This window comes from Dama dama, chromosome 22, assembly GCF_033118175.1.
Source record: "Dama dama isolate Ldn47 chromosome 22, ASM3311817v1, whole genome shotgun sequence".
Lineage (NCBI taxonomy): Eukaryota > Metazoa > Chordata > Mammalia > Artiodactyla > Cervidae > Dama > Dama dama.
The window spans coordinates 42,529,546-42,557,140 of record NC_083702.1 but is presented as its reverse complement, the minus strand read 5'-3'; the positions used below and the strand labels follow the sequence as shown (position 1 = coordinate 42,557,140).

Below are 27,595 nucleotides of genomic sequence, written 5' to 3'. Positions count from 1 at the left end.
CGACCTGAGCATCTGGAAATATAAAATTGATAAAGATGAGACTGAGAACGGAATGAGTCTGAGAGCCAAGAACAGGAAATATGGAACTGTTTTGTTTAAGGATTTTGTTTGAAATCTTAGTTGAAAAATTGAATGGGCAACGAGATAATGACTCTGGAACTCTGGAGAAATTTGTGATACATACTTAAATTTGGAATCCATATAGAGCTGATGTTCAAACTCAGGGGATAATATTATCAAAGGGGTGAGTGTATATAAGAAAGATAAAACAAGGGATGAGCCCCCAAACTACTTCAATATTAAGTCATCAGGAAAAACACAGTAGACTGAGAAGTAAAGACTAGTAAAGTAGAAGGAAAACCAGGAGAGTACAATCTGAAAGCCAAGTGAAGAGAGTAGGTAAAGAACCATGTATTAACCTGGGTTTAGTAATGTGGAGGAGATACTGTGGACATTTTCAAGAGCAATTATATCAGAATTGGTGTGTGAAAATCTAATTAACATGTGTTTACATAGAATGGAAAGAAATAAACTGGATAGTGCACGAACTATCCTCAACTCTTTCAAGGAGTTTGGCTGCAAACATGTTAAAGAAACAGCAGTACAGACAGAGGAGTGGGTTGTTCGGAAAATTCCTTTAAGATAGCAGATATAACAGTATCCTCTTGTGCTGATGGCAATAATCTGGTAAAGAGGCGTTAATAATGCTGGAATCAAAGAGGAGCAGAATTTAAATTGACATGACAGAAAATGGGAATTAGTATACAAGTAGACAAACTGGCTTTAGATAACTGCATGGGTGTGATCACTCACCTAGAGACAGACATTCTGGAATGTCAAGTGGGACTTAGGAAGCATCACTATGAATAAAGCTAGTGGAGGTGCTGGAATACCAGTTGAAATATATCAAATCCTAAAAGATGATGCTGTTAAAGTACTGCACTCCATACGCCAGCAAATTGAGAAAACTCAGCAGTGGCCATAGGACCGGAAAAGGTCAGCTTCCATTCCAATCCCAAAGAAAGACAATGCCAAAGAAAGTTCAAACTACTGCACAATTGCACTCATCTCACACGCTAGCAAAGTAATGCGCAAAATTCTCCAAGTCAGCCTTCAACAGAACATGAACGATGAACTTCCCAATGTTCAAGCTGGATTTCGAAAAAGCAGAGGAACCAGAGAGCAAATTGCCAACACCCATTGGATCATCAAAAAAACAACAACCTTGTCTCTCTCCTGAGAAATCTGCATGCAGGCAAGAATAAAGAGTTGGAACCAGACATGGAACAACAGACTGGTTACAAATTAGGAAAGGAATACGTCAAGGTTGCATTTTGTCACCCTGCTTATTTAACTTATATGCAGAGTACATCATGCAAAATGCCGGGCTGATGAAGCACAAGCTGGAATCAAGATTTCTGGGAGAAATATCAATAACCTCAGATATGCAGATGACACAATCTTATGGCAGAAAGTGAAGAACTAAAGAGCCTCTTGATGAAAGTGAAAGAGGAGAGTGAAAAAGTTGACTTAAAACTCAACATTCAGAAAACTAAGATTATGACATCTGGTCCCATCACTTCATGGCAAAGATGGGGAAACAATGGAAGCAGTGTCAGACTTTATTTTCTTCAGCTACGAAGTCACTGCAAATGGTGACTGAGGCCATGAAATTAGAAGACACTTGCTCCTTAGAAGAAAAGCTATGACCAGCCTAGACAGTATATTAAAAAACAGAGGCATTACTTTGCTGACAAAGGTTCGTCTCGTCAAGGCTATGGTTTTTCCAGTAGACATGTTTGGATGTGAGGGTTGGATTATAAAGAAAGCTGAGTGCTGACGACATGATGCTTTTGAACTGTGGTGTTGATGAAGACTCTTGAGAGTCCCTTGGACTGCAAGGAGATCCAACCAGTAAAGCCTAAAGGAAATCAGTCCTGGGTGTTCATTGGAAGGACTGATGGTGAAGCTGAAACTCCAACACTTTGGCCAACTTATGTGAAAAACAGACTCATTTGAAAAGACCCTGATGTTGGGAAAGATTGAAGGCAGGAGGAGAAGGGGAACACAGAGGATGAGATGGTTGGATGGGATCACCGACCCAATGAACATGAGTTTGAACAAGCTCCAGGAGTTGGTTATGGATAGAGAAACCTGGTGTGCTGCAGTCCATGGGTTCTCAAAGAGTCAGACATGACTGAGCAATTAATCTGAACTGAGCAGCATGGATGATTAATCTTTTAGCAATCAGAAAGGTAGAATTATATATATATATATATATATATATATATACACACACACACACACACATATATATGTATATATATATATATATATATATATATATATATACATACAGATACTGATAACAGAGTTGATAAGGTGGAAGGTTTCTTCTCTTTCCTTCAACTTCATTAGTGAAATGGGAATTAAGGCCCCATAGTGAAATGGGAAGTTAGTGAGATGGGAAGTGAGATTGGGAATAAGGATGGTGATACAAGTTTGAATAAATGAGAAGGTGGAAATTAAGAGTGAGAATGTTTTGCTGTTCAGTGTTAGGGTCTAATGAGGATTTTGGTCATGAATTTAAAATGAACATTGAAAGCTATTTATGTTTTTCTTTAGCTTATTCACTTATACATGTACAGGTGTAGAAATGGTGGAAAGTTGAATTCAACTAGGACTGTGGTTTTGCCCTACCACGAAGAAGATAGAGAGCAGCAAGAAAATTGAGAATAGATACATGAGAGTGACTCTAATGATTAACAATGGAATTGAATTGAATTGAATAAAGAAGGGACCTACTGCACAATCGGGATCATTTCACATGCTAGCAAGGTAATGCTCAAAATCCTTCAAGCAACAGTATGAAAAGGCAAAAAGATTGGACACTGAAAGATGAACTCCCCAGGTCGGTAGGTGCCCAATATGCTACTGGAGATCAGTGGAGACATAAATTCATAAAGATGAAGGGATGGAAACAAAGCAAAAACAACATCCAGTTGGGGATGGAACTAGTGATAGAAGCAAGGTGTGATGCTGTAAAGAGCAACATTGCATAGGTACCTGGAATGTTAGGTCCATGAATCAAGGCAAATTGGAAGTGGTCAAACAGGAGATGACAAGAGTAAACATCGACATTCTAGGAATGAGTGAACTAAGATGGACTGGAATGGGTGAATTTAACTCAGATGACCATTATATCTACTACTGTGGGCAGGAATCCCTTGGAAGAAATGCAGTTGCCATCATAGTCAACAAAACAGTCTGAAATGCAGTACTTGGATGCAATCTTAAAAACGACAGAATGACCTCTGTTCGTTTCCAAGGCAAACCATTCAATATCATGGTAATCCAAGTCTATGGCCCGACCAGTAATGCTAAAGAAGCTGAAGTTGAACAGTTCTATGAAGACCAACAAGACCTTCTAGAACTAACACCCAAAAAAGATGTCCTTTTCATTATAGGGGACTGGAATGCAAAAGTAGGAAGTCAAGAAACACCTGGAGTAACAGGGCAAATTTGGCCCTGAGTACAGAATGAAGCAGGGCAAATGCTAATAGAGTTTTGCCAAGAGAACGCACTGGTCATAGCAAACACCCTCTTCCAACAACACAAGAGAAGACTCTACACATGGACATCACCAGATGCTGGACACCGAAATCAGATTGATTATATTCTTTGCAGTCAAAGATGGAGAAGCTCTATACAGTCAGCAAAAACAAGACAGGGAACAGACTGTGGCTCAGATCATGAACTCCTTATTGCCAAATTCAGACTTAAACCAAAAAAGGTAGAGATAACCACTAGACGATTCAAGTATGACCTAAATCAAATCCCTTATGACTATACAGTGGAAGTGAGAAATAGATTTAAGGGACTAGATCTGATAGACAGAGTGCCTGATAAACTAAGGAAGGAGGTTCATGACATTGTACACGAGACAGGAATCAAGACCATCTCCAAGAGAAAAAAAATGCAGAAAAGCAAAATGGCTCTCTGAAGAGGCCTTACAAATAGCTGTGAAAAGAAGGGAAGTGAAAGCAAAGGAGAAAGGGAAAGAGATTCCCATTTGAATGCAGAGTTCCAAAGAACAGCAAGGAGAGATAAGAAAGCCTTCCTCAGCGATCAATGCAAAGAAATATAAGAAATATAGGAAAACATTAGAATGGGAAAGACTAGAGATCTTTTCAAGAAAGTTAGAGATACCAAGGGGACATTTCAGGCAAAGATGGGCTCAGTAAAGGAGAGAAATGGTAAGGACCTAATAGAAGCAGAAGATATTAAGTAGAGGTGGCAAGAATACACAGAAGGACTGTTCAAAAAAGATCTTGATGATCCAGATAATCACGATGGTGTGATCACTCACCTAGAGCCAGACATCCTGGAATGTGAAGTCAAGTGGACCTTAGGAAGCATCACTGCAAACAAAGCTAGTGGAGGTGATGGAATTCCAGTTGAGCTATTTCAAATCCTGAAAGATGATGTTGTGAAACTGCTGCACTCAATATGCCAACAAATTTGGAAAACTCAGCAGTGGCCACAGGACTGGAAAAGGTCAGCTTTCATTCCAATCCCAAAGAAAGGCAATGCCAAAGAATGTTCAAACTACTGCACAATTGTACCAATCTGACACGCTAGTAAAGTGATGCTTAAAATTCTCCAAGCAAGGCTTCAGCAATATGTGAACCATGAACTTCCCGATATTCAAGCTGGTTTTAGAAAAGGCAGAGGAACCAGAGATCAAATTGCCAACATCCATTGGATCATCGAAAAAGGAAGAGAGTTCCAGGAAAATGTCTATTTCTGCTTTATTGACTATGCCATAGCCTTTGCCTGTGTGGATCACAATAAACTGTGAAAAATTCTGACAGAGATGGGAATACCAGACGACCTGACCTGCCTCTTGAGAAACCTGTATGCAGGTCAGGAAGCAACAGTTAGAAATGGACATGGAACAACAGACTGGTTCCAAATAGGAAAAGGAGTATGTCAAGGTTATATATTGTCACCCTGCTTATTTAACTTATATGCAGACTACATCATGAGAAATGCTGGGCTGGAGGAAGCACAAGCTGGAATCAAGATTGCCAGGAGAAATATCAATAACCTCAGATATGCAGATGACAGCACCCTTATGGCAGAAAGTGAAGAAGAACTAAAGAGCCTCTTGATGAAAGTGAAAGAGGAAAGTGAAAAAGTTAGCTTAAAGCTCAACATTCAGAAAACTAAGATCATGGCATCTGGTTCCATCACTTCATGGCAAATAGATGGGGAAACATTGGAAACAGTGGCTGACTTTATTTTTCTGTGCTCCAAAATCACTGAAGATGGTGATTGCAGCCATGAAATTAAAAGATGTTTACTCCTTGGAAGGAAAGTTATGACCAACCTAGACAACATATTAAAAAGCAGAGACATTACTTTGCCAACAAAGATCCATCTGGTCAAGGCTATGGTTTTTCCAGTAGTCATGTATGGATGTGAGGGTTGGACTATAAAGAAAGCTGAGCACCGAAGAATTGATGCTTTTGAACTGTGGTGTTGAAGAAGACTCTTGAGAGTCCCTTGAACTGCTAGGAGATTCAACCAGTCCATCCTAAAGGAGATCAGTCCTGTGTGTTCATTGGAAGGACTGATGCCGAAGCTGAAACTCCAATACTTTGGCCACTTGATGTGAAGAGCTGACTCATTGGAAAAGACCCTGATGCTAGGAAAGATTAAGGGCAGGAGTAGAAGGGAACTACAGAAGATGAGATGGTTGGATGGCATCACTGACTCAATGAACATGGGTTTGGGTGGACTCCGGGAGTTTGTGATGGACAGGGAGGCTTGGCGTGCTGCGGTTCATGGGGTCGCAAAGCGTTGGACATGACTGAGTAACTTAACTGACCTGAGGCTTCAACAATATGTAAACTGAGAACTTCCGCATGCTCAAGCTTTATTTAGAAAAGGCAGAGGAACCAAAGATCAAATTGCCCATATCCACTGGATCATAGAAAATGCAAGCAAATGCCAGGAACACATCTACTTCTCCTTCACTGACTATAATAAAACCTTTCACTGCGTGGATCACAACAAATTGTGGAAAATTCTTAAATAAATGAGAATAAAAGACCAACATACCTACCTCCTGAACAACTTGTATGCAGGCCAGGAAGCAACAGTTAACACCAGACGTGATACAATGGGCGGATTCAAAATTTCAAAAGGAGTGGTGCATCAAGGCTGTATATTTTCACCCTACTTATTTAACTGATACACAGAGTACCTGATGTGAAACGCCAGGCTGGATGAAATACAAGCTGGAATCAAGGTTTTGGGGAGAAATATCAATAACCTCAGATATCTAGATGACACCACCCTAATGGCAGAAAGCTAAGTGGAACTAAAGGGCCTCGATAAAGGTGAAAGAGGAGAGCAAAAATGTGAACTTAAAACTCAACATTTAGAAAACTAAGCTCATGGCATCTGGTCCCATCACTTCAGGACTAATAAATGGGGGAAACATGGAAACAGAGACATACTTTATTTTCTTGGGCTCCAAAATCTCTGTGGATTGTGATTGCCATCATGAAATTCAAAGATGTTTGCTCCTTGGAAGAAAAGCTATGACAAACCTAGTCAGCATATTTAAAAGCAGAGACATCACTTTGCTGACAAAGTCCCTATACTCAAAGCTATGGTTTTTCCAATAGTCATGTACAGGTATGAAAGTTGGACCATAAAAATGCTGAGCACTGAAGAATTAATGCTTTCAAATTGTAGTACTGGACAAGATTCTTGAGAGTTCCTTGAGTAGCAAGGAGATCAAACCAGTCAATCCTAAAGGAAATCGACTCTGAATAGTCCCTGGAAGGACTGATGCTGAAGCTGCAGCTCCAACACTTCAGCCACCTGATGCAAAGAACTGACTCATTGGAAAAGACTCTGATGGTGGGAAATATTGACAGCAGGAGGAGATGGAGGTGACAGAGGATGAGATAGTTAGATGGCGTCATGAACTCAATGGACGTGAATTTAAGCAAGCTCCAGGGGTTGGTGCTGGACAGGGAAGCCTGGTGTGCAACAATCCATGGGATCACAAAGAGTCAAACACTACTGAGTGATTGAACTGAACTGAAAGGCCAAGTAGTTGGAATAAATTTGTGCATTGTCAGGTATTAAAGCAAAAGCATTGTCAAAGAGTTCGTGAATGAAGAGATTAAAATAATGAAGATTTTAAAAGAAGTGATTTGAGTATTGGTAAATGACTCACAGTGCTGCAGTTCATGGCATCACAAAGAGTCTGACACGATGGAGTGACTGAACTGAAAATGCCTCACAATAAGTGGTAATGGGGATATGATCTGGTTTTTTAAAAAATATAAATTTATTTATTTTAATTGGAGGCTAATTATTTTACAACATTGTGGATGTGATCTGTTGACTTGAACTTTTTAGAGCCTGGAGTGGTGTATTCAGGAGGACTGATGTGAAAGTGGTAAAGGAAGACAAGAAAGAAGGGTTGTGTGCAGTTATGTTGTGTCTGCTATGTCTGCTATGTCTGCTGCACCAGCCAGGAGAGAATAAACAGGTCTGCAGTTCCTACACTCCTCACATTTTCTTCCAGTCTCTTAGCTCTCATGGTAACCTTGCTTACCATGGTTTCAGCGAGCAATGTGCACAGTGAGATACAGCAAGACAATTGGCGCTGTGAGCAGGATGAAGAACAATACAATGTAAGAGACATGGGCTCGATACCTGGGTTGGGATTCCCTGGAGAAGGAAATGGCAACCTACACCAGTATTCTTGCCTGGAGAACCCCAAGGACAGAGGATCCTGGCGGGTGACAGTCCGTAGGTTCTCAGCGTCAGGCATGACTAAAGCAACTGAGCAACACATGGCAGCATGGATGAAGAAAATAAAGTTCAAGAGGTGAAGGGGCTTGTCCAAAGTTGCTCACTTCATAGGAAGGCTGGGGCCACACTACTGTCTGATTTCAAGTGCAGCATTTTTTAAATCTCGTCTCAATATAATCTTCTTCAAGTGCTTTCACTTGGATAGTGGGAAATATTGGCACGGTTTCCAGTGGGATTCCAGGACTCTACTCACATGTCACCCAAAGAGATTCTGTCCATACGTATTCAACTTCTGGTCTCTGATTTTGTTTGAAAGAAAAGAACTGTTGGTAAAATAATATTTTACAGTTGCCGTATTAATACATTTATTCCTGTGACATTATGTAATATTGACTATATTTAGTAGCTACCCTCGGATGTTCCAGGTAAGGTGGGTTAAATTTTTCCTTCTCAATCTGGAGAAGTATTTGTGTGTTGTTTTCTTAGGTTTGAAGGTTAAGAGTGGGGTCTGTAGCAGTCTAATGGCCTGTACTTTAATTGGTTGGATATTTGTTTGAGACTAGCCACTTACCACTGTCATTCCAAAGGAGAAAAAAAAAATGGAATAAGGTAAAGATCTGTGTTGTCATGACAATGCTTTAACATTGTAATAATTAAAGCTTCTCCTAGATGACTAGCTAAACTCTGACTTAGAACAGGCACTATTTACTCTATAATTAGGGTACTGGCTTACTAGAATGAAAATCTTAATACTTTTTGATTCCTGTTAGAAGGGGCTTTCAGCTGCACAGTTATATTCAGTGACATAAGAAATAAATTATTGATTTTTTTAGGGGGAGGACAGAAGATTAAATTTTATTGAAAAGCATAAGGGAGGTGAAAGTATGGATCAATTTATAAAAAATAAGAAAACAATTTTTGTGGGGTTTTTTGCTTGCAAAAATAAAAAAATATTAAATTTTTGCATAAGTGAAAGTGATTTTGGCAGAAACATTAGATTGTTTAGTAAGCATTCCAAATCTCTTAAGAATGTTGCATGTATAAAGTGGGCTATACTAGATCTATTTAATAATTCACAGCAATATATTCTACCTGTATTCCTTTTAAAATTCTTATTAGTTCCTGATGATTTGTGACCCTAATTTAAGCCCCTGATCTTATATATCTGGAATAGAGTCAATATTAAAATACATTATATAGTGTGTTCAACACATTAAAATGGGATCAATCTGAGGAAGCAGATCACTTCAAGCTTTAAGTGAGCCAGTAAAGACTTTTATATTTAAACTTAAATACTGAAACTAAAATACTGAATTATTTTAGTTTTGAATTCAGTATAGTTTAATTAGGAGCAAATTCCCTCATCTGAGATAAAGTAGTCCTAGTTTGTCTTTGTATAGAAATAATTTTCCAATTATGATCAAGTGGAAAAAGATATAACGACAAGAGCAAAGGATTTTGACATAAGTGCTGGAGAGCTATTGAGTGTAAGAGAAAGCTGAAAGAAGGAAAGTCAAACTGAAGGCTACTGTAGAAAGCAAAGTATGAGGTGATGAGAATCTGGACCGAATATAGCAATGGAAATGAAGCAGAATATGAGATGTCTCAAAGCAGTAGATCCACAGGACTTAGAAAATTGAGCAAAGCCCATGAATTAAAGGAAAGGTGATTCAAAGCATACTGCAGCATTCCAAGCATAAATGATTGATAAAACTGTTAGACCTATTATAAGAGATTATAGAAGAGATAACAGATTTGAAAGCAAAATAGAGAAAATCAAGAATTTGCTTGACTTTGGGGCAAAATTAGGACATTTGTTTAGAAATTTCCCTTGAAGACAACGAGATATGGAACTAAATTTTTGTCTATATGAGATATATCTATATCTCAGGAATCTCTGGGAATCATCAGATTTAAGATAGTAATTATAGCCCAGGAACTGATTATTAGTCTAATGGAGTGACTGAAAAAAGAACAAAAAACCTGGAACTAGATCTTGAGGAAACACTTAAGTTGACATAGCTCATGCTAGAAATCATGGAGAAAGTATAAGAGAATCAGATCTTAATGCAAGTCACAGTTAGGTGACAATTAGTAAGCTGATATATATATATATATATATATATATATATTTAATGTTCTGGAAATGTTGATGAGATAAACAGTAACAGTGAGTATATGAAATTCAGTTTGAATTTTAAGAACTATTATTTAACCCCAAATTCTAAAATTCTACAATTTTTCAATCCTTAAGAGTTTCTGAAGCCAGTCTATGTTGAAAAAAGTAAAATGTGCATTTTGGCTGTCATAATTATGTATTTTTTTGAAAAGTAAATGTTAATTTGGTTAAATGTTAGAAATAACATCGTGTAAGAACATGTGGACTTATGCCTTTAATATTGACACTAAAATGAAAATTCATAGGACCAAAATATCCAGATGAAAAGAAACCAGTCATCTGAATGATTTGTTTACATAATGTTTACATCTTGATCCACCCAGTAATTGATAACATTTATAGCATTTTGTGTAATATTGAACTTTTTTGGTAATCCTATTTCTTTGTAATTGTGCTTATGATGGTAAGTAAAAATACCAAGAACTTGTAAATTGTGCATTTGTGTGTTTTAGGTGTTTTTATAATTTTAGGAGATTTTCTCTTTGAATACTTCATCCTGGTTTTTCAAAAGTACTGTGTGTGTATGTGTTTGTGTGTGTGTGTGTCCATCTGTTTATTGCTGTCGATAAAATACTTCATTATCATGGGTGTGGGGAAGAGTTTATATGCCACTGTATATAACATTATTATCAAAACAATCTACCTAAATGATTTTTTGTGTGTATATATATGTATATATATGTATGCAGACACAATTCCTTCAGAAGACACCTACCAAGGCAAATGCAGGTTTCCAGTGTTGATTTGGGCATGGGCACAGAACCCATTTTACAAAGAGGAGAAACAACCACCAGCATTGGGAGAATAAAACCAGAACTCTACAAACAGAAATCAGTGGACTCTGAGGACGACAGGAAAGAAGATGTCAAAACCTGTGGGAAGCTTAATTTCACCCTCCAGTATGATTATGAAAATGAACTTCTAGTGGTGAAAATTATCAAAGCCTTAGATCTCCCTGCTAAAGACTTCATGGGAACTTCTGACCCTTATGTGAAGATGTATCTTCTTCCAGATAGGAAAAAGAAATTTCAGACTCGTGTGCACAGAAAGACTTTAAATCCTCTATTTGATGAAACTTTTCAGTTTCCTGTAGCATATGATCAACTAAGCAACAGAAAACTACATTTCAGTGTGTATGATTTTGACAGATTTTCTAGACATGACATGATTGGGGAAGTGATTTTTGATAATTTGTTTGAAGCCTCTGATCTCTCCAGAGAAGCCACAGTATGGAAAGATATTCATTGTGCTACCACAGTAAGTTATAATTCCACCAATATATTTCTTTTATTTGACCTGCAGTGATATATAAAACTAATTTTCACCCAGATTAGTTCCAAAAGGTTAGGGAAATTTTGTCCTAAATACCTGCAAACAGTGTATGAATTACATATATACATACATAATTCAGGCACTTAACACTATCTAGGTAATATTAGTGATTGTATACATAAAAAATCTTTTCTTTCAATGTCTAACCTTTGTTTCTACACTTCTTGTTTTGAGGAAGTTCATTACTTCACCATACTGGACAGTTCTTATAATTTGCCCAAAATAGTAGGCCTTTTCATTTGTAAAATATTTATCTTTAACTTATTCTCTACAGTCAATTTCCAAATAGTTGTTATTGATTTTAATTATTTAAGACGATTTAATTCCTCAGGTTTAACCTAAAATGTACTTTGATGCCATTTGGAAAGGCCTTGATTTGGCTTAAAACTGCCCACTCCTTCAGTTGTGGAATTGGTAGAATTATACCATTTGAAATTGCAAATGATGAGGAAGTGATTGTTTACATTCCGTTCCGTTCAGTTCAGCCGCTCACTTCTGTCTGACTCTTTGCAGCCCCATGGACTGCAGCACCCCAGGCCTCCCTGTCCATCACCAACTCCTGGAGATTACCCAAGTTAATGTCCACTGAGTCAGTGATGCCATCCAACCATCTCATCCTCTGTCGTCTCCTACTCCTCCTGCCCTCAATCTTTCCCTGCATCAGGGTCTTTTCAAATGACTCAGCTCTTCACATCAGGTGGCCAAAGTATTGGAGTTTCAGCTTCAGCATCAGTCCTTCCATGAACACCCAGGACTGATCTCCCTGCAGTCCAAGGGACTCTCAAGAGTCTTCTCCAACACCACAGTTCAAAAGTGTCAGTTTTTCGACATCAGCTTTCTTTATAATCCAAATCTCACATCCATACATGGCTACTGGAAAAACCATAGCCTTAACTAGATGGACCTTTATTGACAAACTAATGTCTCTGCTGTCTAGGTTGGTCATAACTTTCCTTCCAAGGAGTAAGTGTCTTTTAATTTCATGGCTATAATCACCATCTGCAGTGATTTTGGAGCCCAAAGAAGCAAAGTCTGCCACTATTTCCACTGTTTTCCCATCTATTTGCCATGAAGTGATGGGACCAGATGCCATGATTCTAGTTTTCTGAATGTTGAGCTTTAACCCAACTTTTTCACTCTCCTCTTTCACTTTCAAGAGGCTCTTTAGTTCTTCTTCACTTTCTGCCATAAGGGTGGTGTCATCTGCATATCTGAGGTTATTGACATTTTTCCCGGCAATCTTGACTCCAGCTTGTGCTTCCTCCAGCCCATCATTTCTCATGATGTAAGTTAAGTAAGTTCTCTGCATATAAGTTAAATAAGCAGGGTGACAATATACAGACTTGATGTACTCCTTTTCCTATTTGGAAACAGTCTTTTGTTCCATGTCCAACTGTTGCTTCCTGACCTGCATACAGATTTCTCAGAGAGCAGGTCAGGTGGTCTGGTATTCCCATCTCTTTCAGAATTTTCCACAGTTTATTGTGATCCACACAGTTGAAGGCTTTGGCATAGTCAATAAAACAGAAATAGATGTTTTACTGGAACTCTCTTGCTTTTTCGATGATCCAGAAGATGCTGGCAATTTGATTTCTAGTTCCTCTGCCTTTTCTAAAACCAGCCTGAACATCTGAAATTTCAAGGTTCATGTATTGTTGAAGCCTGGCTTGGAAAATTTTGAGCATTACTTTACTATTGTGTGAGATGAATGCAATTGTGTGGTAGTTTGAGTATTCTTTGGCATTGTCTTTCTTTGGGATTGGAATGAAAACTGACCTTTTCCATTCCTGTGGTCACTGCTGAGTTTTCCAAATTTGTTGGCATATTGAGTGCAGCACTTTCACAGCATCATCTTTTAGGATTTGAAATAACTCAACTGGAATTGTTTACATTAGAACTTGTCTTTTTCATTGTAAAATGATTTTTATGATTATAAAATAATTTAATATCAAAATTTGAAAAATAGATTAAAATATGCAATTAAGTAGTCTATAATGCCATGAATTAATATGTAAAAACTTGGCATATTGTTTTCTATTTGTTTTTCTATAAATGTATGAAAATAATTAAAGTCAATATAAGTTTAAACTTTTCCATGCTTTTTTTCAGATGATATTTGTTTTACTACATGATGTTCAAGATATGATCCATTTTCCCTAGTGAATCTTTTATTGTTGGACATTTAAATTAGGCATAAATTTTGTTATACTAAAAACTGTTGCATTCTTTTTACAGAAATTTATTTTATATTCAAGAATATTTGTCCAGAATAGAACTGGAGAAACAGAATTAGGGAACTGGTCTCCTAGAAGGTTAGAGTGCTACTTTTTTTTTCATTTATTAGTTATTAAATGAAGGTATTTAATTTTTTACTGCCAGGCTGTCCTTATGTATTTAACATGTTTTATAAAAGTTTAACCACAAATTATAAACTTAAAATGTTGAAGTTTTAGACAGAGACAGAGGTTATTTAAAAAATAAGAAAACTGTTAAAATCTAAATAGCTCCTTCTGTAGTACACTCGTATTTGAGGTCAACACATTTTCATTATAAATTATACAGGTAAATTAAATAAAAATTTATATTGTCAGTTTATTGCATTACATCATCAAAACATTTTAACTTTTGGGTTTTTATCTCATAGTCTCCACTGTGATTCTCTATTAAGGAACAAACTAGATTATATTTCAAAGGCACATTGGGGCTTTATTGATTTCATATCATTTTTTACCTTATTACTTATATTCTTACAGGAATAACAGTGGTGAAGAGGGAATTTTTACTGAATTTTTTCTAGAATTATAAAATGTGGATAACAATTAATTTTTAGGTTATTTCTCTTGATTCTCCAATCTTCTATTATTCCTTCTTTTATTTATTCAACAACTATTTGCTGATTACCTACTCTGTGTTTGACATACTCTGAGTACTAGGAATGTGAAAAATGTTACCATAAAAAATTGTTTGACATACATTCTGTTCATATATTTGCGATCAGAGGTAGGTAACCCCTAAATGAAGTATAAAAATTAGTATAATTTTATAGGTGACTGAGAGTGGATTTTCTTTTTAACATTCTTAAGTTTTGTGTTCCATAATTGGTCCTTAAAAACATAGTAAGGATTCCTCATGGAAGCCTCAATTTTTGACTGTTTATAAAACATAAACTGTTTTTTGGTAAATATAAATGAACTCTTCAGTTTTATTTTCAATTCTCCCATATGCTTCAGGTATTACTATTTTATTTCTCCTGTAAAACTTGCCACAAATACAGTGTCTTAACACAAATTTATTACATCATACTTCTGTAAGTTAGAAGTCCAACATAGGTCTTATTGGACTGAAATCAAGGTGTTGGCAGGATTCTGCTCCTTTCTAGAGGCTCTAGGGGTGATGCATTTCCTTTCCTTTTCCAGATTTTAGCAGTCACAGGAGTTCCGTGGTGTAGATTGAGCCCATGTGAGCAATCGAGGATAAGCTTTCCATCCCAAGGTTTATAATCTCAATCACATCTGCAAAGTCTTTTTCTGCCATGTAGGTAGCATACTCAGGTCTTGTAATTAGGATGCAGCCATCTTTAAGGATGCCTTTATTTTGTCTGCCATGGCTATAGACATTTTCATTTCAGTGCTCTGGAAGTATGACAAAGTATGAGGATAATAATGCATATCATTAAATTATTCTAGTCAAATGATGTTTCCCTTTAACTGGAACACTGAGCCACACACTGTTCTAGATACTACTTATGACTTTTTTGTTGTGAAGATAGTGACGAAACCTAAGTTTCTTGAATACGGAACCAAAGTTCTCAGTATGCACTAGTATCATCTTTTAGGTTAATGTAGTATTTAATTAAAAATTCTCTTTAGCTTTTGAGAAATTATTAAACATTTTTATATCCTCAAATTAATAAAAGTGAAAAAAACGAGTTGAAATTTGCTTAAGAAATTGTCTATTCCTACTCACTATCTTTAATTTTAAAAAATTCACACAGAAATTATAGAGTTTTCTAGAAAGAAGGAGAAAGGAATGAAATAGTAATGTAGTCATATGCCCTCACTAAATACTTGTTGAATAATTAACTTAGCATATCTTCATATAAGGTCAAGTGAAAGAATGTATGTTAGTACAAATCCCCCAGAGGGGAAAAAAACAATGCAATGATGTACTGTATTGATATGTTTGGTTCTATTTGTTGCCATTAACTACTTTCTGTGGACAAAAAAAGTTAAAAATTATTGAGTGTGTAGCACAAATTCATATGTGAAATAAGCCAGAAATATTAATATTTTAAAATTATTGTTAATAATCTTATGAAGAAAAAGAGATGTATATCAGGTATAAATGTATTACTAATTATTTCTATACAAGTAGGATTAATATTTTTATCAGGAATTAGCAGGGTTTTTTTTAAATTTCAGGTTGGATGACAAAGAAAACAGTAAAGTTGTATCTTTATTTTGTGCAAAAAATTAGTTTTCACTTTAGAGCTCATCTCATTGCATGTTAAAAATGTGGTAAGCCAATCAGCACTTCACCTAACATATAAATATCTCCAATGTAGGAAAAATCATATTGAAAGACAGTGTATATCCTATACCTCTACTTCTAAAATGGGAAAGAAAAATATATATTCTCATTGAGTTATATATGCAATAAAGGTCTTTATAAGGAGACATAAAAATTTAATAATAGTTATTGCATGTGTCCCTGGTCGCTCAACTGGTAAAGAATCTGCCTGTAATGCAGGGGGCCCTAGTTGGATTCCTGGGTCAGGAAGATCCCCTGGAGAAGGGATAGGTTACCCACTCCAGTATGCTTGGGCTTCCCCTGGTGGCTCAGATGGCAGAGAATGCAATGCGGAAGACCTGGGTTCAATCTCCAGGTTGGGAAGATCCCTTGGAGGAGGGCATGATAACCCACCCCAGTATTCTTTCCTGGAGAATCTCAGAGGATTCTGAGGAGAGGACCCTGACAGAGGACCCTGGCAGGCTACAGTCCATAAGTCGCAAAGAGTCAGACACAACTGAAGCAACTTAGCATGCACGCAGGCAATGTGCTTAGCTGCCCAGTCGTGTTGGACTCTTTGTGACCCCATGGATTGTAGTCCATCAGGGTCCTCTGTCCATGAGATTCCCCAGGAAAAACACTGGGGTGGGCTGCCATGCCCCCCTCCAGGGGATTTTTCTGACTCAGGGATGGAACCTGCATCTCTCTCTTACATCTCTTGCATTGGCAACTGGGTTCTTTATACCTAGAACCACCTGAGAAGCCCAATAATAGTCATTGCCTATTGGCAAAAATGGTAGAAACTGGATGAATATAGAAAAAGAATGATTTGTAATATATTACTTTATATACATCTTATGTTTAGGTAGTTCAGTTCAGTTCAGTCGCTCAGTCCTGTCTGACTCTTTGCGACCCCATGGACTACTGCACACCAGGCTTCCCTGTCCATCACCAACACCCAGAGTTTGCTCAAACTTATGTCGGTGATGCCATCCAACCATCTCAACCTCTGTCGTCCCCTTCTCCACCTGCCTTCACTTTCATCAAAAGGCTCTTTAGTTCTTCACTTTGCCATAAGGGTGATGTCATCTGTGTATCTGAGGTTATTGATATTTCTCCCAGAAATCTTGATTCCAGTTTGTGCTTCATCCAGTCCAACATTTTGCATGATATATTATGCATATAAGTTAAATAATCAGGGTGACAATACACAGCCTTGATTACTCCTTTCCCAACTTGGAACCAGTCTGTTATTCCATATCCAGTTCTAACTGTTGCTTCTTGAACTACATACAGATTTCTCAGGATGGAGATAAGGTGATCTGATATTCCCATCTCTTGAAGAATTTTCCACAGTTTGTTGTGATCCACACAGTCAAAGGCTTTGGTGTAGTCAATAAAGCAGTAGATGTTTTTCTGGAACTCTCTTGCTGTTTTGATAATTCAGTGGATGTTGACAATTTGATCTCTGGTTCCTCTGCCTTTTCTAAATCCAGCTTGAATATCTGGAAGTTCACGATTCACGTACTGTTGAAGCCTGGCTTGGAGAATTTTGAGCATTACTTTGCTAGCATGTGAGATGAGTGCAATTGTGTGGTAGTTTGAACATTTTTTGGCATTGTCTTTCTTTGGGAAAACATACTTTTTCCAGTCCTGTGGTCACTGCTGAGTTTTCTAAATTAGCTGGCATATTACTGAACTGAACTGAACTACTGAAACATAAAATATATATAAAATAATATATTACAATGTGAGTAGAGTACATTAACAGAATCACCTTTTAGGATGTGAAATATCTCAACTGGAATCCCATCACCTCCACTAGCTTTGTTCATAGTGGTGCTCTCTAAGGCCCACTTGACTTTGCATTCTGGGATGTCTTTTCCATTCTATTGTTTTCCTCTATTTCTTTGCCCTGATCACTGAGGAAGGCTTTCTTATCTCTCCTTCCTATTCTTTGGAACTCTGTATTCAAATAGGTATCTCTGTCTTTTTCTCCTTTGCCTTTAGCTTCTCTTCCTTTCTCAGCTATTTGTAAGGCCTCCTCAGATAACCATTTTGCCTTTTTGCATTTCTTTTTCTTGGGGATGATCTTGATCACTACTTCTTGTACAATGCCATGAACCTGTGTCCATAGTTCTTCAGGTACTCTGTCAATAAGATCTAATCCTTTGAATCTACTTGTCACTTCCACTGTATAATCATGAGGGATTTGATTTAGATCATACCTGAATGTCCTAGTGGTTTTCCCTACTTTCTTCAATTTAAGTCTGAATTTGGAAATAAGGAATTCATGATCTGAGTCACAGTCAGTTCCCAGTCTTGTTTTTGCTGACTGTATAGAGCTTCTCCATCTTCAGCTGCAAAGAAAACAATCAATCTGATTTTGGTATTGACCACCTGGTGATGTGCATGTGCATAGTTTTCTCTTGTGTTGCTGGAAGAGGTGTTTGCTATGACCAATGTGTTCTCTTTGTAAAACTCTGTTAGTCTTTTCCCTGCTTCCTTTTGTACTCCAAGGCCAAATTTACCTGTTACTCCAGGTATCTCTTGACTTCCTACTTTTGCATTCCAGTCCCATAAAATGAAAAGGACATCTATTTTGGGTGTTAGTTCTAGAAGGTTTTGCGGGTCTTCATAGAACTGTTCAACTTCAACTTCTTCAGCATTATTGGTTTGGGCATTGACTTGGATTACTGTGATATTGAATGGTTTGCCTTGGAAACAAACAGAGGTCATCTTATGTTTAAACTAATACTATTCAAATTTTAATTAACTTTTTCAAAAAGTCAAATATCATAAAAACTAATGTAGTCTGAATACATAAATGTAGTATTCTTATGAACACTCAAGAAGCCACTGAAAGTTCAAATATATAAGGAAAGGCTTTCCTTCTTATAAACAGAACCATTTCATTTGCACATTTATTTATTTATCTTGCTATTGAACTAATATTTTTTCAGCATCACCTATGTTCTAGACACTCAGGAATCTCAAGGGGGGAAGAATGTATGTGTGTGTGTTTATGTGTGTAACCACATTGACCTGGTTTACAGATATAAAATGTTTCAATCTATTATCTTTTAATAGTCTATCAAAAGTCTATTATGTTTTGACTCTGTTTCTGTTTTGTAAATAAGTTCATTTGTACTATTTTTCAGATTCCACATACAAGTAATAGCATATAGTATTTATCTTTCTTTAATCTCTAAGTCCATTCATGTTGCTGCAAATGACATTATTTCATCCATTTTTATGGCTAAGTATCAGTCCACTGTATATATATTACATGTTTATCCATTCATCTGTTGATGGACATTATGGTTGCTTCCATGTCTTGGCTATTGTAAATAGTGCCACTACAAACATTGAGGTGCATGTATCTCTGAATTAGAGCTTTCATCTTTTCTGGACTTATGTGCAGGTGTGAAATTGCTGGGTCATATGCTGACTTTAATTTTAGTTTCTTAAGGAACCTCCATACTGTTTTCCACTGTAGCTGCGTCAATTTAAATTCCCACCAACAGTGTAGGAGGGTTCTCTTTTTTCCATATCCTCTCTAGCTTTTATTTGTAGACTTTTTGATAATGGTCATTCTGAAGGATGTGACATGATGCCTCTTTGTAGTTTTGATGTGTATTTTGCTAATTATTAGGGCTTCCCAAGTGGTGCAAGTAGTAAAGAACCTTCCTGCCAGTGCAGGAGACATAAGGGACACTGATTCAATCCTTGCATCAGGAAGATTCCCCTGGAGAAGGGCATGACAACCTACTCCAGTATTCTTGCCTGGAGAATCCCGTGGATAGAGGAGCCTGGCAGGCTACAGTCAATAGGGTCACAAAGAGTCAGAAATGATTGAAGCATGCATGACAATTAGTGATATTGAGCATCTTTTCACGTGCCTATTGTCTTCTTTGTACGTCTTCTTTGGAGATATGTCTATTTAGGTCTCCTGTCCTTTTTTTTTTTTTTTAATTTCATTGTTGAGTTGTATGATCTGTTTGTATATTTTGGAAATTAAACCCTTGTAGGTTCCATCCTTTGCAAATATTTCTCTGAGTCCGTAGATTTTTTTTCCCTTCATTTTGTTTTTGGTTTCCTTTGCTGTGCAAAAGCTTATAAGTTTGATTAGGTCCCATTTGTTTATTTTTTTCTTTTATTTCTATTGCCTTGGGAGACTGATCTAAGAAAACATTGCTACAATTAATGTCAGAGAATGTTTTAACTATGATGCTTCTAGGGGTTTTATGGTGCCTTTTCATATGTTTAAATATTTGAGCCATTTTCAGTTTATTTTTGTGTATGATGTGGGGGAGAGTGTTAACTTCATTGATTTACATGCAGCCGTCCAGGTTTCCTAGCACCACTTATGGAAGAGAATGTCTTTTCTTCACTGTATTTTCTTGCTTCCTTTGTTGAAGATGGACTGTAGGTGTGTGGGTTTATTTCTGGACTCTATATTCTGTTTCACTGATCTTTGTCTGTTTTTCTGCCCATACCATGCTTTTCTATCACTGTAGCTTTGCAGTACTGTCTGAAGTCTGAAAGGCTTATATCTCCAGCTTTCTTCTTTTTCCTCAGCATTGCCTTGGCAATTGTGACTCTCATAGTTCCATATAAATTTTAGGATTCTCTGTCCCTCCCTTCTGACAACCACCAGTTTGTTCTTTGTACCTATGAATCTGTTTCTGTTTTATTTGTATTTGTTGTTTAGATTCCACATATGAGTGAGTTTATATGCCACTTGTCTTTATCTCTCTGATTTATTTCACTTAGCATAATGCCCTCAAGTTCTATCCATATTATTGGAGATGGCAATATTTTAGTTTTTATGACTGAATACTATTCCATTGTGTACATATATACCACTTCTTCTTTATACATTTATCTGTCAATAGAAACAGGTGGCTTCCATATCTTGGCTACTATAAATAATGCTGTAATGAACACAGAGGTACATATATGTTTTTAAAAGAGTATTTTTATTTTCTTCAAGCAAATACCCAGAAGTGTAGTTGCTGGCCCATATTTCAGTCTTATTTTTCATTTTTTGAACAACCTTCATACTGTTTTCTACAGTGCTTGCACCAATTTACAGCTTCCACTAACATTGTATGATAATTTTCTTTTCTCCATATCCTCACCGAAACTTTTTCCTTGTCTTTTGATAATAGCCGTTCTGACAGTTGTGAGGTGGTATCTCATTATGTTTTTTGACTTGCATTTCTCATTCTTATTTTTCCCATTCAGTAGGCATTTTAGTTTGATCTAGTCCTACCTATTTGTTTGTTTATACTTTTGTCTTCCTTTCCTGATGAGACACATCCAAAAAATATCATTAAAATCAGTGTTAGGGAATGTACTGCCTATGTTTTCTTCTAGGAATTTTATGGTTTTGCTTTGTACATATAACTCTTTAACCCATTTAGAGTTTATTTTTATATGGTGTGAGACAGTAGCCAATTTGATTCTTTTGAAAATCGCTGTTCAGTTTTCCAATACCATTTACTGTATAAGCTTTTCCCATTGTCATTTCTTGCCTCCTTTAAGGTAGATTAATTGTCCATCTAAATATGTGTTCATTTATGGGCTCTCTATTCTGTTCCATTGATTGGTTTTGTGCCAGTACCATACTGTTTTGTTTCCTGTAGCTTTGTAGAATAGTTCAAAGTCAAGGAGCATGAGATTTTCAGCTTTCTTCTTCCTTCTCAAAATTGTTTTGACTATTCAAGGGCTTTCATGGTCCCATACAAATTTTAGGATTATCTGTCCTACTTCTGTGAAAAAAATATCAGTTATTTTAATAGATATTGCAATGATTAATAAAATATTGATTTGTCCAATTCATAAGCACAGACTATCTCTCCTCTTATTTGTAATGTCTTTGATTTCTCTCATCAAAGTCTTAAGAATTTTCAGGATAAATATCTTTCACCTCCTTGGCTAAATTTATTCCTATATATTTTATTTGTTTTGATGCAGCTTTAAATGGGATGTCTTTTTTTATTTCTCCTTCTGATAGTTTGGTATTAGTGTATAAAATGCAACAGATTTATGTATATTAGTGTGTATCCTTCAATATTGCTGAATTTTTTAATTTTTGTTGATGGAGTCTTTGGGGCTTCTATATGTAGTGTCAGGTCATCTGAAAACATTGATGATTTTACTCCTTCCCTTCCAATTTGGATGATTTTTGATTATTTTTCTTGACTAATTATTGTGGCTAGAATTTCTAATACTCTGTTGCACAAAAGTGACAAGAATGGGCATCCTTGTCTTGTTCCTGATCTTAAAGGAAATGTTTTCAACTTTTTATCATTGAGTATGATGTTAGCTATGGGTTTATCATATATGGTCTTTGATATGTTGAAGTATGCTCCTTCTATGCCCACTGTGTTGAGAGTTTTTATAATAAATTGATGTTGAACTTTATAAAATGCCTTTTCAACATCTGTTGAGATGATCATATGATTTTTACTTTTTGTTTTGTTCATATGGTATGTCACATTGAATTTGTGGATATTGTACCATTCTTGCAATCCTGGAATGAATCCAAGTTGATCATTCTCTCTTTAACTTTTGCCATTTTAATTTTAGTATGCCTTGGTGAGGACCTTTTTAGGTTTATCTTGTTTGGGGCTGCCTGTGCTTTCTATACCTGGATGTCCACAGGTTAGGGAAGTTTCCAACCATTATTTCTTCAGATATATTTTCTGTCTCTTTGTCTCTCTCTTCTCCTTTTGGGGACCCTGTAAATATTATAATGCTTGATTTCTTAGTGTATTTTTATATCAGTTATTATAGTCTTCATTTCTGCCTGATTCATTATTAAATTTTCTAAGTCTTTGTGAAAATTCTCACTGACAGAAGCAGTCACAAGGATACCCACCCAAATCAGGAAAAGAATGGAAGAATTCAGTGAGAACTTTGAAACAAACTGACCATGGATTTGCATACTTATTAGATTATTAATCTGTATATTTTTGAGTAAGTTACTAGATCTCTCTAATTCTTAATTATCTTATCTGCAAAATGGGGATATGAGAAGATTAATCATGGTTTGTTGAATAAACTAAATAAGATGTGCTTAGCATAGATCCACACCTTTTGTAAATGCTCACTATACATTAGCTGCTAAGAAGTATTGGCAGAATGATATCACTGATATATTGTTTTGGCTTTTGTTATAGTTGGCTTATTTTATAGGAATGAAGATCTTGGTGCTAAATATAGCTTTGCCTTATTATTATACTGAAGATAGTTTTAGATGGTGTGTTTTTCTACTTAGATTGGAAAGTTTTGTGCAGCAGATAATTCAAATCTATTTAGTTACTGTATGCCATGACTCAGTGAGTAGATATGACTTTTTCTTTTATGATACATACTGCTACCTAACATGCTTCTCATCTCCCACCTGACTCGACTCTTCCTTTTCCGCTGGGCCCATCTCCTCTTTTTCCCCTCACCGACCTCTGCATGCACTTATAATGTGTTTCTTATAAAACCTCAAGAGTTAATGATGCTGGTTATCTTCAGTATGCTACTTTCCACTATTCTTCAACCTGTTTGATGCATAAAGAGGTTGACTTGTTTGTCCACACACTCTATGCTCTCTGAGTTCTGGCAAAAGATGTTAGGGCAGAAGGAGAATGGCATTTGGCTATGTATTCTCTTTAGATTTTTCTATGAGAGATTGTCTCAAGCTGGCTGTGTGCTTTACCTGAGGGTACAGTTCCTCTCAAAGTAGGCTTTTCTTATTACACCTCTTTCTGAGTTCTGGTAACTGTCCTCTCCCTTGCCCTTTCAGGCCTTGGGGTCATTACTACCTCTACTCTTACCAGCAGCCAGGGCATCACACTGTCTCTTGTGGTTTCCCTACTTCCTGCTTACACCCCTTAGATGCCCGCCCTCCCCCCCCACATTAAACCCTTTGGAATTACTCTGATTTGTGTGTGTCATTCTGTTTCTTCCTATATCCCTGAAAGATATCACAAAGAGATAAAATGATTCCTGATTACAAACAGCTTAATTTCCTGTAAACTTCTAGGATCATGAATGTATGCACGCTTAGTTGCTCAGTCTGTCCAACTCTCTGTGACCTTATGGACTTTGCGATCCTGCCAGGTTCCTCTGTCCATGGGATTTCCCAGGCAAAAATACTGGAGTGGTTTGCCATTTCCTTCTCTAGGGGATCTTCATGACCCAGTGATCGAACTCACATTTCCTGTATCTCGGGCATTGCAGGCGGATTCTTTATCCATTGAGCCACTGGGGACCATGCCACGTGTGGAATATATTCTGCATATTTATTACTTTTAGGGAAGCTAAGTTAGTCCTTTAAATGCTTGATATTAAGATAAGGTTTTCAACTATTAAGAAGGCAAAATAGCCATGACATTTGTACGGTCTTCTAATTATTTTTATACAGAGAATTTCAAAGGGCTTCCTTGTATCAGAATATCACATTTCATTGCAACTGAAAAAATATCTGAATTTCTGTCTTTTAAAAAATCAAGATTTCAGCATAAATAATACACCATTTATTTAAATAGTCTAAAAAGTGATTCTATTTATGATAATTTTTTTAGATTTCAAAACATATATTTGTGTGCCCAGTTTAGAAATATAATCTAAGAACACATTATATATATATATAAAATCTCCCTACTTTTTCAATAGAAACTACTGAATATAATTTAGCCTTTGCTTATTAGTGGTGATCTTTATGACAATTAATTATGATAGTAAATTTTAAAAGCAGACTTTTATTTTTGTCCTTTGTTCATCTATTACACTGTTTTTTCTCCATATAAGTATACATGCTTCTTACATTCCTTACTTCTCCAATTTGTTCCTTTTAGGTTTTATAATAAAATATCTAAGTTGGGAGAACTATATATAAGTAAAATCAATATGTGTTAAGTAATGATTTGAGATTTTGTTCTCATAGTAAAGTGCATGAGGCTTATAACATGAAAGAAGTCTTTTTATATTAACCTAAAAGCTCAAGGGTATGTTCTGAGTAGGTTTTGAAAGTCTGGATCTTATGATCAATATTATTTTAGAATTGGTAGAGAATTCAAGTGATCCTTTTATTTTATAGCTTAGCAAATGGTGGTCCAATTATAATAAGAAAATTACCAGTTCACACTGCTGATAAATAGAAAGTTTAAAGCTAGATTTTAAATCATTAATTAACTCTTGGTTCAGTGTTGTTTGCCCTGAACTATGTTAGAATGCATGTTTGAAATATGCTAAAAAGAAATGAAAAGAATTAATTTTTTAACATGGAATTTCACTTCTGGTTTACAGAATTAAAATCTCAAACTACTTACATAATTTGAATTAAATAAAAATTTAATATGACACTTCTGACAAAATATATGTAAAAAATTTAAAACTTATAACCCTGTCAAATTTATCTTTACAACATTGATCAAAAATGCATGAAGTACTAAGCAGTAATTCTTTTGGCCTTATTCAAACCAGTAGTCAGAATCAATGCTATTTCAGGGAATGTCTAGGCTATTTTTCATTCTTATATATATTTGGTGAAAAATCCACACTAGAAATATAATTTGATTGTATTTATTGTTTGTGTCTTTCTGTATTATAATGTTTGGAGGTTATAGGAAATGGAAAGAAACTTTTTATGCCCATGATGTTCTAGCAACATATGCAGGTCTGTTGCAAGTTTTAGGAATTTAGTATAATTCTACTGGTAGTGTTGAATGAAAAATTTTCCTTTCTCTCTTGTGTTTAACTAGTTTAATTATTAAGATTCTCTTATATAGTGAAAAGAATATGCAGTTGATTTTTAAATATTCAAAATATTCTCCTCTTCTATAATAGACTGCATTAAATAGTTTCCTAAAATTCAGTAACTGATTTTTTAATTAAAAAAAATGTTTTTTCAAAGAAATATAGTACTTCATTCACTAGCTTTGGAATCTAAGTCCATGAAAACAATTCTGAATTTGTCCTTCTGGCTTGTAAAATGAGAAGCAGTATTTCCCCTGAGGAAAGTCACAGAGGAATGCAGAAGTCCAGAGGAACTCAAAATGAGTGTCCTTTAATTACAATCCAGGATTTGTTACCATCTAGTCATATCATTTTGGGAAAACTGCTTACTATTTCTGAACTTGTTCCTACAACCATAAAAAAAAAGATTTATAATAATATCAACCCCATGGGAATAATTTTGAAAATAAAACAAGATAATAAAAAGTGCAGTTCTGTAAAATTTAGTGACTTTAAAATAACTTGTGTCACTTATCCCCAACATGCTATAATCTTGTGAATAAAGAAAACAGCTGCTTGTTATCTACTCGATTCAGTTCAGTTCAGTCGCTCAGTCGTGTCCGACTCTTGGCGACCCCATGAACCGCAGCAAACCAGGCCTCCCTGTCCATCACCAACTCCCAGAGTCCACCCAAACCCATGTCCATTGTGTTGGTGATGCCGTCCAACCATCTCATCCTCTGTCATCCCCTTCTCCTCCTGCCTTCAATCTTTTTCAGCATCAGGGTATTTTCTAATGAGTCTGTTCTTCACATAGGATGGCCAAAGTGTTGGAGTTTCAGCTTCAACATCAGTCCTTCCAATGAACACCCAGGACTGATCTCCTTTAGGATGGACTGGTTGGATCTCCTTGCAGTCCAAGGGACTCTCAAGAGTCTTCTCCACCACCACAGTTCAAAAGCATCAATTCTTCGGCGCTCAGCTTTCTTTATAATCCAACTCTCACATCCATACGTGACCACTGGAAAAACTATAGCCTTGACTAGACGGACCTTTGTTGACAAAGTAATGTCCCTGCTTTTTAATATGCTGTCTAGGTTGTTCATCACTTCCCTTCCAAGGAGTAAGCGTCTTTTAATTCCATGGCTGCAGTTACCATCTGCAGTGATTTTGGAGCCCAGAAAAATAAAGTCAGCCACTGTTTCCCCATCTACTTGCCATGAAGTAATGGGACCGGATGCCATGATCTTAATTTTCTGAATGTTGAGCTTTAAGCCAACATTTTCACTCTCCTCTTTCACTTTCATCAAGAGGCTCTTTAGTTCTTCTTCACTTTCTGCCATAAGGGTGGTGTCATCTGCATGTCTGAGGTTATTGATATTTCTCCCAGCAATCTTGATTCCAGCTTGTGCTTCATCCAGCCCAGCATTTCTCATGATGTACTCTGCAAAGAAGTTAAATAAGCAGGGTGACAGTATACAGCCTTGATTATCTTGAGTATCTTGAATATCTACTTGATTAGTAATATCCAATTCTCTCCATGTGTTAAATTTCTTACCTTAATATTTAACTTTCTTAAATGTATTACTGTCATAATGTTTTTAAAAATGAATAAGATATTCTTTACTATTATCCTCATTCTTAAGTTGATTAAAGCATGACACATTATAAAAGACTGTGCTATGGCATACACTGCATTAAGTCTTTCTATAAGTTTAATTAGTTCACTTAACCAGTTTTTTATTTGGTTTTGTAAACTAAATTTTTGCAAAATTTTTACCAATTTTAAACCATTCAATTATGGATTGAATACCAATTTTATTTATATTTTTGGAATGCTTTTAATTTTTGTATATGCTATGCACAGTCCCACACCTCATAGTAAGTAATGGGATGCTTGACAAGTATAGGCATGTATGAAATAGCAATCTAGGGAAGAGCTTAGACACCCAGGAACAGGAAATTATGTCTAAATAAGTTGCTACTGTGCCA

The 27,595-nt window shown here is 36.2% G+C and overlaps 1 protein-coding gene across 1 annotated transcript in view; it reads left to right on the top strand.

The window, feature by feature from the left end:
• SYT10 (synaptotagmin 10) overlaps positions 1-27,595 on the top strand; it is a 104,645-nt gene that overhangs the window by 43,031 nt on the left and 34,019 nt on the right. Inside the window, exon 3 of the mRNA XM_061124145.1 lies at positions 10,711-11,278. Within this exon, the coding sequence (XP_060980128.1) occupies positions 10,711-11,278 (568 nt within the window). The remainder of the gene's footprint in view (positions 1-10,710; positions 11,279-27,595) is intronic.